Source organism: Typopeltis vanoorti, chromosome 16 (genome assembly GCF_054136105.1).
Source record: "Typopeltis vanoorti isolate ZY-2024b chromosome 16, IOZ_Tvanoo_1.0, whole genome shotgun sequence".
NCBI classification, from domain to species: Eukaryota; Metazoa; Arthropoda; class Arachnida; order Uropygi; family Thelyphonidae; genus Typopeltis; species Typopeltis vanoorti.
This window is the reverse complement of record NC_143564.1, coordinates 47,447,694-47,469,576: the sequence shown is the minus strand read 5'-3', so window position 1 is coordinate 47,469,576 and position 21,883 is coordinate 47,447,694. Positions and strand designations below refer to the sequence as shown.

Genomic DNA, 21,883 nt, shown 5'->3' with positions numbered 1-21,883 from the left:
CATACAAAACTGCTGTACTACTATTCCTTGACCAGGAAGTGTCTGGAAGATACTTAGAGCATGTTTAGCATGCCCTTTAAGGGAGTCACATGCAGTGCATGTAAAAAGTGTATGTGTGGAGGAGGACAATGTAGCAACAATTACTTCAGGCCTCAAGTAAGCAAGGTGGCATTTCTCTGAGTAGTAAGTCATCTAACATCTCAAGGTCATATTAATATTTGTTCTATCTAGTAAGGAAATGTGCAGATGCCACATGGTGTCTAACTGACATCTAAGATACGAAGACCTCCATAACAGCTTTTTAATGAGTTACCTAGTCTCATCATACAGGGGTAGCAAGGCTTTCTTCTCAAATCTCTCTTTCAGAAAATCCTCACAAAAACAAACTGCTTGGAGACTATATATATACATATACAGGGTGGCCATAAATTAACTTTCCCTCTTTAGAGGTATCTGTAGCTAAAACTAATACACGGAAAGACCATATTTTATATTGAGACTTTCGAAGGCATGGGGAGATGAATTCCACGAAAAAAAGATTTAATACCAAAAGTCGCTGGCAGGGGGAATTTTGGCACTGGCAGAGCCAAAAGCAGTCAAATGTTTGCAGTAAACGCAAATAAAAATGATTATGCAAGCAGTCAAATGTTTGCAGTAAACGCAGGTAAAAATGATTATGCAATTTTCACTGTGCATACATGACAGCAGTGCCACCAATTCCACTTAAAAAGGGATTGGGAATGTTCAGGCAGTTATTTGAATGACTGACAAATTGTGCTCAATATGTGTCCTGCCTTGCCTCAGCATGCTTTACTTGTTAAGTTGTTTTACCTTAAATAACACAATGCCGTAGCGGCCCCTTGGGAATTTAGAAGGCCTCATAACCTGCGTACAGGTCCTATGTCAGCTGTAGCACTGAGAGCTATGATTAAGAAGTTTGAAGAAACTGGATCACTAGGAGTTATACCTGGCAGAGGATGGAAAGCAGTGCAAGAACAGACAATAACAGATGTTGCTACTGCGGTGTTTGATGACACAAGGACCAGTACTGGTCCAAGCGCTCATGCCATAGCTCGCAAACTTGATACGGCTTATGGTACAGTCTGGAAAATCTTACGGAAAATGCTTCACTTCTATCTGTATAAGTTCAGTCGTGTGCAAGCACTAACTACCACAGATTATGATAAGTGCATGACCTTCATGCTAATGTTTCTTTCCCGAATGGAGGTCGACAGTGACTGGCCTTGGAGAATATTGTGGGGTGATGAGGCTCATTTTTATCTGAATGGGTCGGTCAACACTCACAACTACAGAATTTGGCCATCAAAACATCCCCAAGTGATCCAGCAAGTAACACCGCATTCTCTAAAAGTAACCGTGTGGTGTGGCTTTGCAGCTGATTTGAGCATATTACCCCTACAGGTCCTGTAACCTGCTCCATTACTGGAGAGATTTATCGACGAATGCTGGAAAAGTACACCAGCCTTTTACACACCTTTTACACCAGCATTTCAGTAATGAGAGGGTTATCAGTCAGTTCTTTCCGAAGGCATGGCCACCTCGATCCCTGGACATCACTCCATGTGACTTTTGGCTGTGGGGGTATTTGAAATCTGTTGTGTATGTTAGTTGGCGTTCCCAACTTGAATGTCTTGAAAGAGAACATAAAATGGTCTGTTATGAACATCCAATCCGACTCCTTATGCTCAGCTGTAGAGCATGTCGCACACCGGATGCAATTTGTTGTACACAAGAAAGGTCAGCACATTGAAAATGGTGTATGTGGTCCAGGGGGCCCTGATTTTGATGAATAAAACATTATTTCCTGTGAGTTCAATCACTACATTAATTTCTGTGTCTCTCGCAAGTTATTGTTTTAGTTTAATTATTATTATTCTTATTATCATTGTAACACGCCACATATCCAGCTGGAATGAGTGATGTGGCTGTTGCTTACACTGTCGAAATGTTATTATTCCATTTTATCTGCCTTTAATGTAATTATCCACTTGTTCTCGGCTCTGCCAGCACCAAAATTTCCCCTAGCGGCGCCTTTTGGTACTAAATCTTTTTTTTTCACGGAAATCATCTCCCCATGCCTTCAAAAGTTTCAATATAAAATTTGGTCTCATCCCGTTTATTGGTTTTAGCTACAGATGCATCCAAAGAGGGTAAGTTATTTTATGGCCACCCTATATATACTGTACAGTTAATAGACAATGTATGGTTAGTTTCCTTCCATTTATTGATAGCCATTGTCTGTGAAAGGCACCACTCTTTGGTGCAATACTTTGGATGATGACATGTTTGTTAGCTGAAAGATCTGGCTCACATCATCTCAAGAACTAGATAAAATATGATAATCAAGATTTTTATACCACAAAACAAGCCAACTTGAGAAAACTTGCAACCAACCAACACACACACACACACACACACACTGACTGTTATTACCATAACCTAAAGAATGCTTGTTTTTGATGTTGATTACCATCACACCTAATACAAATGATTTTCCTATTGTGTTATTTATGGTGCTATAAATAAGGTTTAATAGTTTCTGGAATTTTATTTTAGGAGTTAGTACTGAAGATATACTGACAGCATACATTTCTGCAATCAGAGCACTTAGAGTTCTGGATCCTACAGGAGTAGTATTACAGCTTGTCTGCGAACCAGTATGTTCTTACCTCAGGTGATTCACTACTTAGTATACCTTGTGTGTATGTGTGTCCTTTAGATTGGTTTTTTAACTTTTTTTTTTTTTTTTTTAATATCACTTTAGACATTCCTCCCACATGAATTAAAATATTCTCAAAATGTTGCAAAAATGGATATTAAAGATGTTTATTTAGAAAGATCATATATATATATAATACATTTAAAGACAATAAAATTTATTAGATACCTTGAAAAGACTGTAAAAGTTAATTGGGAAGGATCATTTATAAAACTTAAACAAGAAAAACTAATAGTAGCAGTTCTGTACAAGAGTATTTTTGCCATATAGATCAAAACATCTGAAAATTTTTTCAGAAAGACACATGATATGCAACTTATATATGTTGTGTTTTTCTAAAAATGTAAAGTATAATATGTAAACATTCATGTTTACTTTATTATGTCCATTGAAGAATAAATGTGATTACAGTATCCTCATTTAATTTGACCCGAGATAATTCTAGGGTTACTTAACAGTCAAGAGTTACTTAAAGACCTTCCAGTAGAGTTCTTCGTTTGTGATTTTCTATACCCATCCTATTCTTAGAATCTTCCTGTAACAAGTTCTTTCAGATACCAAAATTATTTTTTGTGATTCCTTATTTATTACCCCCATATTAGATCCATACTGTACACTACTAAAGGCATGTTTCCAGTACTCTTAATTTTGTTTGCAGGCTGATCATTTTATTTTTCCAAATGTTATTCATGGCCTTCAGATTTGTTCTTTCTTTTGCAATCCAGAACCTTATTTCTTTTTTACAGTCCAAATCATATGTCATTTTGCTTCCCAAATATGTGAATTGTTCTACATTTTTTATATCAGTTCCACCCACTTGTATCTTTTGTTTCATGTTCTTCTCATTAAATACCATTGTCTTTGTTTTTTCCAAGTTCCTAACTAGTCCAAATCTCTTCCCTTCCTCATTTAACAGTTTCAAAGTTTTTTGTAGTTCTCTTTCATCTTGAGCAGTATGGTATTATTAAAACTTTGGTTATCAGGACAAAATTGATTTTATCTGATGATGACTAAGAAAATATTGCTTTTATGGTTAAGTTCAGTAGTGAAGGCAATTCAATTCTGTGACACTTCTTTAGCATTGGCAAAAATTCTAAAACGAAAATAGTCGGGTGACCCCAACCACCTTCAACCAAACAAAAATTGCCATTAGCATGTCTGTTCTTCTTAAGACAAGCTACAATTCCTAGATGATTTTTTTTTGCTACTTCTGAAGTACCCACAGCTGTAATCTGTCCTTCTATGTCCAAAGAGATAAGATATCCAATATCAGAAAGGCTACATCTTGTACCACTACTATGGTCAGTCAGAACTTGCATACTTTGGATTCCAGCCACAGAATCTGCTTAACACTTTGCTTCACAGAAGCAAGTATAAGGACTCTTCCTTGAACTGCTTTGAAAAATTATCCTAATTTCAAATATGGATGCACATGGTTAGAAACATTCATATATAAATCCAATGACAAAGAGCACCAATGAATTCCACTAGATGGTGTAGTTTAGGATTTCAGGGCTTTGCTTTGTTCCTTCACTTTGCTTTAGTCTCACTCATTCGTGTCTTGCCTATGTGCATGTAGTTTTTACCTGTGAATTGTTCAAAGGTGTTGCCAGTTTGACTCTGGCAAAACAAAGGAAATAGTAATTAAATTATTATAGTTATTATCATTTTCTTCTTCTTCCTATAAATATCATCATGAGTAACAATCTTCTTATAAATTTTGAACATCAGGCTTTTAAACCAATCATTTATTGATAGAATTTGACATAATCTAAGTTCGAGAAAAGATAATGGGCCACATGATCTCTTCATAAATAATATATAGTAGTTTTGGGATTTTTCAGTCAGATATTCATACTGGATGAGTAATGGCAAATAAGGAGACTTTGTATAAATGGTATAATTCGAATTTGTTTAATTTTAAGCTTAAAATTTTACCCTTGAGTTTTGCATTAAATGGGATCTACTGTAGCTATATTTCATTATGCAGTATAAACATGAATGGATACTATGTACAGTATGTATCCATTGGTTATATGAGCATATATGCATGTGCACCAAGTGTACACAAATGAAGTTTGCACATTAAGTATCTTCATGACTTGGCTACTTGTAACATATGATCCAGACTAATTTAGGATAGAGGCTAATGACTACACATGAATTGCCTTAGTATCCCAATGCAAAGCACACTTCCTTTCGGGTGTATATAATACTATAAATTATTATGGGAAGGGCTGCTATCCAGACCCAGAAAAGATACCAAGGTTGAAGTAATCAAGACTATAATTTCTTGGCATCTTTAATTTAATTTATAACCAAGTGAAAAAACTTTCAACAATAGTTACATCAGATTTTTTTCCATAACAGCAGAAAACAAAGTCCTACAAAATATTTCATTATATAAGGGGGACCGGAAAGTAATCAATTATTTTTAATAGATCACTTTTAGCCGATTGTTTTTTCTTAAATAACACATAAATTATTAAATTTAATTTTTATTTAAATATTAGCATTACTTTTCTATTTAAACAATTTATTTTTTTTTTAAATTTTAGATTATTATTTTTTTTTAATATGGCAGACTTTAAAGTTGAAGAGCACTATTTACGTCATTGTATGCTGTTTTTGTTTCACCAAGGAAAGAATGCTACCGAGGCTACCAAAATCATTTGCTCAACTTATGGAGATGTATTGAAGGTTAACAAATGGCAGCGATGGTTTAGGAGATTTGTAGAAAAAAAGTTTGATCTCTGATCGTCCTCGATCTGGAAGCCCTCTTACTCTAGATGACGATGCTCTTAAGGCTCTCGTTGAATCAGATCCAAAACAAACCATACGAGAATTAGCAGAGAAACTTAAATCATCATGGTCAACTATCTAAGAGCACTTACATAGGAGTGGCAAGGTTCTTAAACAGGGTGTATGGGTACCACATGAACTGTCAGAAAACAATAAAGCACAGAGATGGGCGATTTGCAATTCATTGTTGACCAGACAACAAAATGACCCATTTTTGGAACGAGTCATAACTAGTGACGAAAAATGGGTGCTGTATAAGAATAATAAATGCAAAAAACAGTGGCTTTCCCTAAATCAAACTCCAATTCCAACACCTAAAGATGGACTTCATTCACAAAAGGTTCTGTTGTGCGTTTGGTGGCATATTCATGGAATTATTCATTATGAACTCATGGAATAAGGTAAGACTATCACAGCAGCTATCTACTGTGAACAATTAGAGCGACTACATCAAGCATTGTTAATAAAACGTCCTGTGCTTGTCAATCAAAAAGGGGTAATTTTGCAGCAAGATAATGCAAAACCACATTCTGCAAGAATGACTCAAGAAAAACTAGGCAGTTAGGATGGGAACTTCTACGACATCCTCCATATTTGCCGGATATTGCCCCTAGTGACTATCACTTATTCAGGTCCTTAGAACACAGCATAAGAAATAAAACCTTCCATTCACAAGATGATGTCCAAAGGAGTTTGATATCATTTTTTGCCTCCAAAGAAAAAACTTTTTTCAAAAAAGGAATTCTAAACTTAGTAGATCATTGGAATAAGGTTATAATTAACGATGGCAATTACAGAATTGAATAATGTTAATTTGTTCTTTAATAAAATTTATATTAAAAATGTAGTTAAAAATTGATCACTTTCTGGTCCCCCTTATGTTAAATCACTGAATTTAATAATAAATTAATCTATCCATTGTTTATATGAACATAAAGATTCATCAGATTTCTTGCTGCAATAGCAGAAAGTAAGATTCTGCATATTTCATTGTATTAAATCACTGAATATTCTACAAAAAATATTTCGATAGTACCTAGATCTAAGTTGCTATTGTCATCATCAGAACATCTGAATCACAGGTGAGAAATTTTTTAAGCAGGTAGCCAGTGCATTATAAATATTCCTAAAATTCCAAAAACATAATACGACATAATAGGGGTGACTGAAACAAAAAAGACCAAAACTGGTGAGATCTTTCTGAGCAATAAATACAAAATGTTATATTCAGGCAATAACAATCAAGGAAAAGAAGGAGTAGCCATAGTATTCAACACAAAATACGAGGCTAATCTTCTTGAATGGCAGTCAGTCTCAAGTAGAGTAATGTGGGCAAATATGAGAATGGGGAACTGGACAATGAGACTTATTTGTGCCTATGGTCCCACAGAAGGTTCTACTAAGGTAGAAGTGGAGGAATTTTTTGAGGCTTTAGAAAAAGCAACTGACACAATGAAAAAGGAAAAGTTGGTCCTTGTTGGGGATCTAAATAGTAGAGTAGGAAATGATTGTGAGACATACAAAAATATTTTGGGAAAATTTGGAGAAAAGAGCAAAGCTAATAATAATGGCAAATATCTGTTGGATTTCTGCTCAGGACATGGACTGGTTATTACTAACACCATGTTCCAACATAAAAATGTGCACAAATTCACATGGAGAGAAGAGGCTAGGAATAAGAAAAGTCTCATTGACTATGTTATTGTTGATAGTGATGTTTTCTCCCTGGTGCAGGACACCAGAGTGTACAGAGGATTTGAAATTGGAAGTGATCACTATTTAGTCTTGAGCAGGATAAAATTGAATTTCATATTGAAAAGAATAACATGTAAGAAAGTTTTAAAGCGAATAAAAGTTGAGCAGCTCTCAGATGTAAACTGTAGACTAAAATACAGAAATATTATTGAAAAGAAAATGAAAGAGTTTGAGAACAGGAATCAAACCTTGGAGATTCAGTGGCAAACTCTGAAGGAAACATTGCTTGATTCTGCCAGAGAGGCATGTGGTGAGGTTGTGTGCAAAGATAAAAAAATCAGAACTCCCTGGTGGACACAGGAAGTTAAAGAGGCAGTGAAGGAAAAGAAGAAAGCATATCAAAAGTTCCTGGCAAATAAGTCAGCTTTTACTCTTACAGAATACAGAGACAAATGTAAGAAAGCTAAACAGTGTGTAAAACTAGCTAAACAAAAGTCATGGGAGGACTTTGGCAAGAATATAGAAAATAAATATCAAGAAGGTGGCAAAATATTCTGGAGGTTGTTGAAGAAGCTTAGGAATGGAGGAAAGAGTGCTGTAAAAGGAATTAGAGATGATAAAGGTGAAATGAAAACAGGAGAAAAAGATATCCTTGAAGTATGGAGTAATTACTTTGAAAAACTGCTAAATGAAACAAGCAGTGATGACAGCACAGTGATAAAAAACACTGACCAGGCATGCAGTCAGGAATACATATCCATACTTGAAGTAGAAAAAGCCATCAAAGGCTTGAAATGTGGAAAGGCAGCAGGAGTAGATGATATTCGACCAGAAATGCTGAAGTATGGTGGTATAAGAGTCTTACAGTGGCTGCACTGCATAGTTCAGAAAGCCTGGACAGAGGGACGAATTCCTGATGATTGGAGTAGAGCTCTCATAGTACCCATATATAAAAAGGGAAATAAAACTGAATGTGAGAATTACAGAGGTATTTCCCTACTGAGTGTTCCTGGCAAGATCTATGCAAGTATACTTGAGAAACGGTTGAGAAGAATTGTGGAAGAAAAGCATGGTGAAGAACAAGCTGGATTCAGGCCAAATAGAGGCTGTCAGGATCAGATCTTCACTTTACGACAAATAGTCGAGAAAGCATGGGAATATAACAAAGATCTATATTTAAGTTTTGTCGATTTGGAAAAGGCATATGATAAGGTGCCAAGAGAGAAGCTATTCAATACGCTGCAGTTATATGGTGTCAATGGGGCATTATACCAAGCAATACTTAGTCTTTATTTGAGTTGTGAGTCAGCAGTTAGAATTGAAGGAAGTACAGGAAGATGGTTTAATGTTAAATCTGGTGTGAGACAAGGATGTACATTATCCCCTCTGTTATTCATTATCTATATGGATCACATTATGAAGGAATGTGGTATTAAACCTGATATCAAAATTGGAGATGTTAATGTCAGCTCTTTGCTTTATGCGGATGATGTTATACCTCTAAATAAATCCGCTACAAGTCTGCAAGATTCTCTGACTAAATTGAATAGCTGTTGTAATAGATATGGTATGAAGGTCAGCAATAAAAAGACAAAGACAATGAAAATAGGCAGAATCATTGAAAATGTCAACTGTGTTGTGAATGGAGAACCTGTGGAACAAGTAAAACATTTCAGCTACTTAGGCACAATTTTTACTGAAGATGGTAAACTAAATATAGAAATAGACAACAGAATCAGCAAAGCTGGTATTGTGGGAAGTCAATTGAATAAATTCATATGGAATAAGAAAGAAATTAGTCGGAACACTAAATTAGCTGTATACAAGACTGTGTTCAAACCAATTTTAACTTATGGATCTGAGAGCTGGGTCAGAAGTAAAACACTTGACCAAAGACTAGCGACCGCAGATATGAGAGTCCTGAGAAAGATTAGAGGCGTGAACAGATGGCATCAATGGCAATATCATATTAAAAATGAGGATATTAGGAAAGAACTTGACATTGTCAGCATCCAGGAATGCCTTAGCAGAGCTAATCTCAGATGGTATGGTCACTTAAATAGAATGGGAGAGGAAAGATTAGCAAAACAAGTGTTCTCTGCCAGGTTGGCAGGAAAACGACCCAGAGGAAGACCAAGATATAGGTGGATTGATACGGTACAAAGTGCCTTAGACGATAGAAATATAAGATCTGATAATGTTGGAGTCTTGACAAGTAATAGACTGATTTGGAGGAAAATTGTAGATAGGAAGTTAGTAATGATGTAATTTTTTCATGTAGTACTGTCATATCCTGTACACCCCTTGAGGGTACATGGCAGGAATTTGATGATGATGATGATGATGAAATTCCAAAAAAAACATTCCTCAAATCTTAAGTTGAATAAGTCCATGCTGCATGATTCACTAAAAATTAACTGTCTGGTTTTGGTGACAGCTAACTGCAAAGGTGCATGGAATGTTATGTTACATGTTTTCAAAATTGTCCATAGTTAATGCTTCATATTTACTTTGCCTGATGATATCCATGACTTTTCCCCAGTGTTTTATTGATGAAACACTGCAGTTAGATTTTATTCCTATATGTAATTGTAATGAGCCATGGAGGTTCAGTTGGTTTAGATGAGCCTTTCAATTAGAAAGACTCAGGTTCAAATACTGTCTGTGATGTGGGGAATATTTATCAGGTGTTTTGAATCAAATGGTGAATTAGCTGGTCACATATGAAGGGTTTTTCATTCCTAAAAACAAAATAGCCAAAAGAACACATGCAGACATGTGACACTACAGGAATAAGGATTAACCAACCTAATCTGTTGGATTTGGTTGGTAAGCATAAATCAGTATCATGATGTAATTGCATTCATATATTATTTCTTTTAGATAAAATATAATGTGAACAAAATTTATTTGGTGCTACAAAAAAAAAAAAAAAAGTGTTAGAGATGCATATTGAAATTGTTGGTTAGAAAAGGTAAGTGGTTGCTCTCCTAATTTCACCACAGTGAAACACAAGTATAACTAGTCTTTATTGAATGAACTATTCAATAAAGAATGCCATTCACATGTCTTTTAATGCAAACTCAGTCTTACATAGATACTGTAAAATGTTCTACATATTATTTTGTTTGCAACCTACCTGCAAAAATCCTATTTAATCAGTAAGTTTGCCAGCCCAGTTATTCAAGTAGTTTTGTGTATCCAGTCTACAACCAACAGGTGGCACATTCAAATTCTACTTTACAGCTTGGATGTTTTGATTGACTTTGGTGGATGATGAATTTTATCTCCTGGCATGAGACAACCACTCTGCTTATAAAGGCCTGAAGTGGCTTGAAAAAGTTCCATGTTTATTCTCTAGAGTAGTTTCATAAGAAATAAATAAAAAATACCAAAAAATCTATAATTAATAAGAAAAAATTGTAGTCCACTCATGGTATGAATGTACTAGAGGTTTACATAGAATTTTTCATGAATGGGAGACATATAAAAAGTAAACAGAAATATTCTCTCTCTCTCTCACACACAGCTTGCTGAACCTTTAAGCTTCTTTGCTGTGAGTACCATCTTCTTCCAGTCCAATTCAAAATTCCTATTTCATCTAAATCTTTTTGGTTGTTCTTCTCCCAATGTCACCATGCTCTTCCTCTAGGTCACTTTCCAGCAGGTGTCATCTTGAATGCTTCTCTCCTTATCCATACCATCCATCTCTTCAAGCTATCTCAGTTCTGATTTTATCTGTTAGTAGTGGGGATCTGTAGAGTTGGCATAATTGTTCTTAATTGTTCTTTTCCATTCACCTCTTGCACTTTCTTACCAGTCCAAAGACTACCCTAAGGATTTTATTTTGAAAGAACTGCAAGGTTTTCATCCTGGTCTGTAGTATCCTAGGTTTCTGCTCTATATAAAACAGTAGGCCTAATGATAGTCCTCAATTTACAATGGGGGGGGTTTCATTCTGACAATGCCATTGTAAGTTAAAAAGATCATAAGTGAGAAATTGCTATATAAACTCTAAGGATATGTTAATAATTAACATGTGTGAATGCTAAAATGTGTAAATATTTTGTGATATTTTTAAAATTAATTTTACTCTGTTTATTATAGCGAAATAATACACTATACAAATTATAACATAAAATTACCGTATATAGTAATTTTAACAGTGCTGTATATAGTACTGTTAAAAAGAAAAAAAAAACCTGCATATCTTGGTCACCTACTTCATAATTAAAAATATAAGATACTTTAATTGATTATAAAAGGGAAGATAAATGGAAGAGGAGGGCAAGGAAGATGAAGAAAATCTTGGCTGGTAGACATCGGACAGTGGACTGGCATGAGTGCTAAGGAACTGTTCAGAGTGGCTGATGATCAATCAAAATTTGCCAAGGTGGTCGCGGACCTTCAATAGGCACTCGAAGAAGATACAGTACTGTACTGTAATAAATAATGAAGCATAAGTGTATGGTTCTGCTGTGCAGTTATCAGTAAAATAATCAGCTGGAAACTCGTGGAGCATGAATAATACAGAGTGATTAAAATTAAAGTATCCATGTTTTAAAATATGCAGTAGCAGAATGTACTGCGCAGAAATGGTTTTAAAAATTTGTTTCTGGTGGTGAATCACTTGAAGATGCACCACATTCAGGAAGACAATTTATTATTGATAATGAAGAATTATGTGCTGCTGTATGAAAGCTTCAGAAGCGTCCCATAAGATACGTGGAGCACGAATAATACAGGGTGATTAAAATTAAAGTATCCCTGTTTTAAAAATATACGATATTTTAATTACTGTACAGAAATGGTTTAAATAATTTGTTTCTGGTGATGAATCACTTGAAAATGCACCATGTTCAGGAAGACCCTCCATTATTGATAATGAAGAATTATGTGTCACTGTTGAAAATAATTTAAGATTAACATGTCAAGAACTTTCACAAATGTTTAACATGAGTGGTGAAACAATTTGTTTACACTTGCATTAACTAGGAAAATCATGGAAGCTAAATGGGTCCCACATGTATCATCAAATGACAATAAACTTCAATGGCTATCAGTTTGTTCTTCACTTCTTTCATGTTATAAACGAGCCATTTTTGGATTACTTGTTCACTTGTGATGAAAATAGATCTTGTACGGGAAACGAATTTATCATTGGTTATCACCAAACAATCCAGTACTGCACACTTCAAAGGCACCACTTTATTCCCAGAAGACTATGTTTTGTGTGTGATGGACTGGAGCCAGAATTGTCCACTACGAGTTTCTCGCTGCAGGCCAAACAATTATGGACAAGATCTACTTGATACAGTTCGAGTGTATGCAGGATGCGTTACATCAGAAACAGCCAGGACTAGTTAATCAGAAGCAAGTGCTATTCTTACAGGACAATGCAAAACCTCAATTTGTATGTTAATGATATTAGGATGGGTTTAACTAGTGATATGCAGCTGTTTTCATCTGACTATCCGTAATATCCGCCTGACTCTGCAATGCAGAGTCAAGCGGATGTTATGGCCTTACAAGAGGACTTGAGATTTGGTAAGCAACGATGGGATGCAAAGTATATACTTGGTGTATACTTTGCATCCCATCAGATGCAAAATGGTGGGGAAACTTTAAAGGAAGTAGAGGAGATGCAAGATCTAGGAGTGATATTGGAGAAAGCCCTGAAATTCAGCAGCCACATTGCACAAGTTGTGAAGTTGTCACATTGGATAATGGCAATGATGCGAAGGACCCTGACATGCAGAAATAGAGAGGTTATGATGCCATTTTATAAGGCCTTGATCAGGCCTCATATGAATTATTGTGCACAGATTTGGTTGCCAGGTATTCATGGTGACCAGGATATGTTATAAAGGATTCAGAGAAGATTCACAAATGGTCTTTGGAATTTGGAATACGAGGACAGATAGAGAATACAAGTTGCATAGCCTCGTAAATAAGAGGAAAGGGGGGGAATATAATTGAGACATAAGTTAGTCAGGGGTTGTTATCAGGTTGACATGGAAGAGATTTTTCATAGAACGGGAGAGGGGGTCAGAACAAGAGGCTGTTGCTGGATACTGTATAAAGAGGGTGTGAGCAGCAGGTTCTTTGCATGGAGAGTGGTTGGTGAATGGAATGCATTGCCTGAGTGTGTTGTGAATGTAGACATGTTGAACCAGTTTAAGGCATAGTTGGATGAGCATTGTGTGCAATAGTGTGTACCTCCCATGATGAGTCTCTGACTCCATTCAGATCAGATGTTAATAATAATACAATCTCTACATTATGTGCTGGTTCATTTCCTTAAGGACTGACTCCTTCCTCTTTCAGTTCCTGGTGTATATAGGGTCACATGTTCCTACAAGTTTGCCTGCTGTGCAGAGGCTGATAAATGAACCAGCATTTCCTTTGAAGATCATGAAAAATATATCCACAATCAGGACTATCGACAGTTGGTGCTTTCAGAAAATACCTTGGACATCACCCACAGAATCAAATGGAAAAAATTTACATTTACTATGCTACATCTTAGAAAACTTAGATGCTCATTTTTGAGAATCTGCAGCTGCTCTTAAAATCCAATCTTATTTAAATAAATGTGATCATGTTAAACTTTTGGAAATATGGAAAACTAATTCTTATTCATCCTGGATTACAACCTAGGCTCCCTACTAGTGCTCTCAGAGGGCACTCTTCCTAGCTAGGACTCTTGGCTGCAGTCTGTTTAAGTTCCACTTTGTGTTTGCAACAGTTTATATTGTACCCTTGAAAATGTTTCTGTGACAGTGGAAAAGTATTGAAGGTATTAATTAAACTACTGCATTGCTTAACTTAACTTTTGTACATACATATTATTTATTAGTTTATTTTTTGACTAATTATGTATTGCTGTAGCCTTGGACTGTGTATTTGTGTAACCTTGTTGTAATTTTGTTTATATGTAGATACCACATAGCTAAATTTAATTTTTATGCATGCATATTATATAATAATTCCTTTTTGACTATTTATCTACTGCTGTTATAACATTTGCTGTAATTTTATCTGTATAGATACTGCATTCCTTGGCTTTTTTGAACATGAATTTTGCTTATTAATTTGTACTGTTGGCTATTAATGTACTGCTGTAACTTTGACCTTGTGTGTTGCTGTGACCTCTGCAGTAATTTTGTTTATATGTAGATGCTGCATTGTGGAACTTAATTTTTGTACATGCATATTGTTTACAATTTTCTTTGACTGTTTATGTATAGCTGTAACCTTTACTCTGGGGCTGTATGACTTTTGTTGTTTTTGTGCCAAATAAACTATAAACCAAGCACTACCCAGACCAGTTTTGACCTTTATTGAGGTCTCGTCAGTGGGAGCCAAACCTAAAAGAGATCCCAAGGTTGAAGTAGTGCAGAAGTCATATATTTCCAATGTACAAGTAGTCAAAAGGTGTCACACCTTATTACTAAAATACTCTGGATTGAAGATAGATGTTGAAAGTTTTTTCAATAAAAAAAATATGAAAGAATACGTGCCTTGCATTATGGGATATTAAGGCAATTGATGTGAACTCATTAACTTACTCATTTTTAAGAAGCTTTCTGGTCCATCAAAATATCTTATTTCCTACATACCTACACTTATTCTTTTCTCTTAAGCCTCTCTTCATAAATATCCACAACATCTTACCACACATACATATTACATTCATTGCACTATACCATTTTTGAGAAATCCATGCCGTTTACTTATTGGCTTCCACACAGACCTATGCAATGATTTGCCTTTCACCCATGTTGTATCAGTGTGCTATAAAAAATAATGAATTTATATAATATCGCTTAAGAAATGTATCCAAACTGCATTCCACACTCAAATATCTCACAGTAATAATTAACCTACAATTTAGACAGTATTGGCACACATTTAAATATGTGTCTTATTGTTGCTGCAGCCCACATAACAACCAATGTTTAACTCACACCACATAGCATGAGATCCCCAATTTTTACAAGTATATAAAGTGAACACAAAAATTGCAACCGGAGTTGTAATAACATGTCTTCAGAGCCTGTGTGTATATATTAGCTCAAAGTTTCCAGTCCCATGGGGAGAAAAGGAGCATACTATAATCAGGCAGTTAACATAAGTCACTTATATGTGTAAACTAATTGTTTTCTACAATCTGATATATATATATATATATATGACGTAGCTCATTGTGGAGTATCTCAGTGATTGCATATATAAAAAATATTTATTCATACACAACTGGCAAGTTTACACCTTAGGTCAGATGTAATCAAGATAATTTGATTCTTGTTTGTTTACTGAATAAAGTTTAAGCGACAGTGACAAAATAATTATAATACGACAGGAGTTATATTTTTGAAGAGAATTCAATTTTAAGAACATTTTTATAGTGCTGGCAAAGTTTAACTGGTTTTTAGCTTCATGGTGATGTTAGTGCAACATTGGTGCTATCTTTTAATGAGCCATCTGTTTCTTTCCTCTGTAAGACCAGAAACTTTTAACCAGTAATATAAGCATGCAAGTTCTGGAAACCTTTTTACTAAAGAAAAGTTTATAGTTTCAGTGACAAAGTGAAAATGTATTAGCAATATATATTTCAAAAGAATATACAACCTATTGACATTGGTGGCAAGTTTACACCTTAGGTCAGATGCAATCAATGTGTTTATCTTTAATCCCTTAGTCATTTAACTTAATATTGCAATTTATCTTATAAAAACATTCAAAAAGATCAGTCAGTTGTTTTGAATATGTTTTAAAACACTTCCCAGTTCATACAATACAGAATAAACATTCTACAGTTCCAGATCTCTAGGAACCATGTAAAATCTTCATATCAGCATGATTGTTATAGATAACAAAATAAAAATAAGACTATAGGACGTCATGGTATTAAAGAATGCCATTTTTATACCAGCTCCCTTCAAAGTTGAAATTGGCTGAAAAATTTCAGTTACAAGTCAAAAATGTTCTTCAGCTACCTAAAAATAATGCATTATAGGTAATTAATGCATTGAATCTTATCCAGTTAGTTATTGATATAACCTCTCTCATTCACTAGAGCTAGTCAACATTTGGTCAAATTAAGTAAATCTTTAGTATGCTCTGATCAGATGTAGCTTAGATTGTCTATTTATGAAATGTGAGGACCTTAACGTAAAGATCAGAATGTTGAGCAGTTACTTTATTTACTAGTGTTCACAAAATAATTAAGGTAATCTCCATAATTTTTTAATGTTGATTGCTGAGCACTGTTAATAATGAAGGAAAGCATTAGTGTTAGTAAGGGAGTGAGGAGCAAGTTTTTTGCATTGAAAAATTAAAGGCATGCCTTGAGAGTGTAGTGAGTGCAAAAATTGGGAATGGATTTTAAGGCATTGTTTGATAATCTTTTTGCTTGAGTATTATTGTTGTGGGTGTGTGGTCTTTCATCTCCATGGAGAGTTCATGTTAGTAATTAATAGTAATGAATAGTGTTGAAGAGAACTCACTGGTAAGGAAATAAATTTAAATGCAAGGTTATGCAAACATTTTAAAAAAAAAATTAAAATGGGACTTCTGAATGAGTAACAGTGAAACTGAAAAATTTGACAGCAGTTGTTAACTTTAGTATAAGTTAAGTTGTGTAATGAAGTAATATTGTTTGTTTATGAAATTAATTTTGATACTATAGATCAAGAAAGGACACGGTAAGATGTATAGTTTCCAGTTTGACTGATGATAGTAATAGTGAACTGGCTAGTGAGTTATTAAAAGGAGCACCTTTAATGCTGGATGATAACTACCACAGTGATGAAGAAGAAGAGGCATGGGAAACTTGGCAACCTGATCCCCTGGATGCTGATCCTAGTATGTATTCTGCTTCTTCTTTAAACATAAAGGAAAGAATTATTTTAAATTTCATTTTTTATAGAGTGCAACTGCAATATGACAAGTGTGGCATCTAATGAGACTTAAAATATTGTAAATTGATAGATACAATTTATAATCTGCTTTTGCTGTTACATATGCATGAAATTACAAAACACGTTTTTACACTTTACTTCAGTAAATCATATGCTTTTAGTAGTTTTAGTTGTATTCACATAATTTTTATAGCTATGCAAATTGTGTCTGACATTTGTAATTTTTTCATGCTGGTGTAACCATTGGTCTACTCAAAACCCTAAAATGTGCTATAGGTTTCCTACCTTTTTTCACAATATGATATTAATATTCAATAGTTGAATGTATGTAGCTCTTAGCATTTGAACTGTACATTGATTACCTTGATGGACCTGTGTTTCATTCAGGATTTCTCCATGAGTACAGGTCACAAAGATGCCTCCAACAATCTCGATCTTGAGCCTCTCTCTTCCATGTTACCCATAGATTTCACTAATGGGTCTTCCCATCTTGTAGGTGCTCTTCCTGATTTTTTTCTTTATTCTCAGTTGCCAATTAAGTATTCCATATGTCCATCTGTTATCCCAGAGTCTTGCTATGTGGTTTGCGCTCATCTTGTTTTTATATGCTGCCATTACCACATCTTTTTCACCTGATTTCTCTCTTAGTTTCGTATTTCTAACATGTTCCATTTTACTGATCTTATAAATCCTACATTCTCTTGCACACTGAGTTATCCTTCGTTATCTTTTCTTCTTGTCTTGTTCCATGTTTCTGATCTGAGTGGTGGAAGAATGTCATTATTAAATAGTTTTGCCTTCGCAGTGATGTCAAGATTTGAATCAGTGTGTCTTTTAGTCTGTTGAATGATAGCCACTTGACTTTCTTTTGTTTTAGTAGCAGTTTCAGATAAATTGTTATTCGTGTTTATTGTACTATCTTCTGGTTCCCATCTGCCATAAGGCCGGGGGAGGGTAGCTATATGCTACCATTCTAGGGAGAGATGATTATGAGCAAGGTGGTTTCCCATTGCCTTCCTAGCCGTAAGTATTTATGACTGTAACCTGTGTGTTCACAGGGCCGGTTTGCCTGCTTGCGGGATGAAAAACCCCAGATAAACTGGCGGAAAAAACCCTACTGCCAACGTCCAAGACCGGCTAACTTGGCTATGGCTGAGGAAGATCCTTAAGCTCCTCACGTCGTGGACGGGAATCGAACCTAGGACACTCCGTCCCCAGGCATATGGTTGCGAAGCGTAAAGCCACTAGGCTAACCGTGCGGACTATTGTACTATAACTTCATTAAATCCATCCCATTTACCTTTGATATTCAGTCCCTATATAATACTTTCATTCACTCAGTTCTCTCAGAATGTTTTAATCATTAGAAAAGCAAAGAAATTAAATCCCCTTACCAGAAGAATATTTGTTCAGGCCAAATAGATTGTCTGCAAAATATTTTGTCTTTAAGACAAATAGTTGAGATATCATGAAAAAATAACAAGGATCTGTATCTAAGTTTTGTATATCTGTAAAAGGCATATGACAAGTACCAAGAGAAGCGTTCAAAATGCTATTACATGTTGTAAATGGGACATTATATCAAGCATTATAGTATATTTAAGTTCTAAGTCAACAGTTAGAATTGAAGGAGGTACAGAAAGACTGTTTGATGTTAAATCATAAAAAGAAAAAGCCAGTGAAAATAGGCAGAAACATTGAAAACATCAGCTGCATCCTAATTGGGTAACCTATAGAGCAAGTAAAGCATTTCAGTTAGTTAGTCACATATTTTTAGTGAAGATGGCAAATTAAATATGAAATAGATGACAGATTAGAAAGCTGGCATGGTAGGAAGTTGACTGAATAAATATATATCAAATAAGAGAGAAATTAGTCAAAATACTAAACTAGCTCTATACGCGATGGTATTCAAACCAATTTTACCTATATATCTGAGTGCTCAGTTATAAATTAAACACCTCTTCAAAGATTGGAGACCACAGATATAAGAGTTCTGAGAAAGCTTAGTGGAGTGAACAGATGGCAGTATAATATTGATAGCAAAGATATTATGAAGTAATTTGACATTTTTAGCATTCAGGAATATTGGAATCCTGACAGTTAACAGATTAATTTGGAGAAAGATTGTTGTTAGAAAGTTGGTAATGATGTAACCTTTTCACGTTGTACAAACATAATTCTTTACAAACTCTCTGAGGGTAAACAGGAATTTGATGATGATGAAAAGCAAGAAATTTAATTCCTTACCATTTCCTTTCACCCTTGTAGTTTTCTACAAAACATAAATCCAAATTAAATCATTATGATCATTATCTGCAAGAATTTCTTTGGGTGGAAGTTAATCTTGTTGCACAGTAGCAGATTCATTCACTTGTTGTTAACTGATTGGTTTGTGACCTCTGCTGGGTCTCCAATGACCATGTTTCTTCAAAATGGCAAATGATTTGTTGCAGAGCACATGGAGATAGTAGACATCATTGACATTTGTTCAGGTGATGAAATTTGCAGAGAGCATCAACAGCATTGCAATGTTTAGGTAGTACAGCTTAATGAACAAAGCACATTGAGCAAGGTTAGTGCCATCATTGTGGACAGTATTAACAACCAGAACAAAGAGAAAAATCCTGTATCTATCTTATTAATCCTCATGATACCTCTCCGAGTTGTGTGATATGCAAATTTCATGCATTTGGTGTTTACAGTGCCTCTTGGTGGTGAATTTGGGAAGTCTCTCTCTCTCTCTCTCTCTCTCTCTCTCTCTTAGATATCACTTTTGCATGATGCACAATGTATTCCTGCAAAGTTTTGTAGCATTTGGATCACTGGATGATGCTTCACAAGACCTTAAACAGGGATACTTTAATTTTGATCACCTGTATATAGATGACATGCATTGCATGATGATGAAAAGCAAAAAATTAAACTCCTTACCATTTCCTTTCACCCTTATAGTTTTCCACACATAATCCAAATTAAATCATTATGATCATTATCTGCAAGTATTTCCTTGGGTGGAAGTTAATCTCATTGGGCAGTAACAGCTTCATTCACTTGTTGTGAACTGATTGGTTTGCAACCTCTGCCAGGTCTATCTCCCAATGACCTTATTTCTTCAAAATGACAAATGATTTGTTTCAGACCACATGGAGATAGTAGACCTCACCGAACTAACATGCCATGCAATGCATGGCATGTTAGTTCAGTGAGCAGTGAACAACTAATTATTATGCAGGATTCCTATGATGACATGGACTTGTTAGTGAAAAAGGTGGAAGAGAGAAATGGAATTTATGTAAGTCCAGAAGATGAGAAAATTTAGAGCACCTAAAATTTCCATGTGATGAAGGAAGTCAAGGATTTGAGATGCTTGAATCTGGTGATAACATCAAAAGATTTGTCCATAACCAGGGTAACCTCTTTGCCTCCATCTGGGAAGACAGATGATGAAGATATGACCTGGGAGTTGACAAACTCATCAAGAAACTCGGAACATTGCTATGGTGTATGTAATTGCAAGAGAAGAATGTTAGTGATACACAAGAAATGGTCAAGAGACGTTTTAGTAAAGCACCATTAGACTGCATGCCAAGATTCACTCTACACATCCAAGAACTGTATACCATTTGTCTAGGATGTTAAATCAGGTGAATATTAATCAAGAGGATATTTGCAGAAGTGGTCAGAAAGCTCAAAGAATTTGGAGGTTTCTGACCACTGTCAGAATGTGATTTCTGACCACTTTCTGACCACTGTCCACAAATGTGATTATATCACACAGCTGTGATATAATCACATTTGGACTACTGTATTTAAGTTTTAGGCACGGAGAAGATCTAGAAGTGTGTTATCAAATGGTAATAAATCTATATAGTGTTTCATATGATATAGATTGAACAATTGTAATTACAAATTTGGTGGATAGGTAGACAGAAGTTACCAAAGGGGTTTTATAAGGTAGGTTTTATAAGGGGTTTTATAAGATCATTCACTTGAAGGAACACTTCATGCAGTAAGGAAAAATACTACTCTTAGGGCCAATGAATGGTGTTTTTGCTAAATTAAAATATGATCACTGAAGCTTTTTTGGTTTTATCATTTGAAAAAAGTGGTAAATAACATATTCAGCATAATAGCTTTCCCATAAGCATACAAAAGAAGGTAGCAATTGGAAGATTCCTGAAGCAGGGAAAAAGAGTTAATCACAACAAACTGTAAACAAAAATAGTAGTTTGTTGCTATATTTAGTGTGTTTCTAATGGAAAGTTGTTGTTTTCCTGAACTGTTTATTGCTTACTTCCTTTCAATCAGATGAAGAAATAAAAAATGAGCAATAAAAAGACAAACTATGAAAATAGGCGGGAACATAGAAAACTTTAGCTGCATTCCCAATGGAGAACCTATAAGACAAGTAAAATATTTGGTACTTTAGGCACAATTTTTTGTGAAGATGGAAAATTAAATGTGGAAATTAAACTAGCTGTATTATACAAGACAGTGCTAAATTATGGTTATGAGAGTGCAGTTAGAAATAAATCACTTGATCAAAATTTAGACACCACAGGTCCACAGCATAGATGCTTGGTTTGCACTCATAAGTAAATGGAATAAACACAGCAGATGGGCTCAAGGCTATCTGGTGAGAAGATGTGCTGTTACGAAGCTCCTGAAAGATCAGTGATTTTTCAATGATTTGTTGTGTTTTCTTAGATTGGTGTGT

The 21,883-nt window shown here is 35.0% G+C and overlaps 1 protein-coding gene across 1 annotated transcript in view; it reads left to right on the top strand.

The window, feature by feature from the left end:
- mr (anaphase promoting complex subunit morula) overlaps nt 1–21,883 on the top strand; it is a 292,827-nt gene that overhangs the window by 179,498 nt on the left and 91,446 nt on the right. The window contains exons 7-8 of the mRNA XM_090406339.1: nt 2,578–2,695; nt 16,932–17,107. Of these exons, the coding sequence (XP_090262465.1) occupies nt 2,578–2,695; nt 16,932–17,107 (294 nt within the window). The remainder of the gene's footprint in view (nt 1–2,577; nt 2,696–16,931; nt 17,108–21,883) is intronic.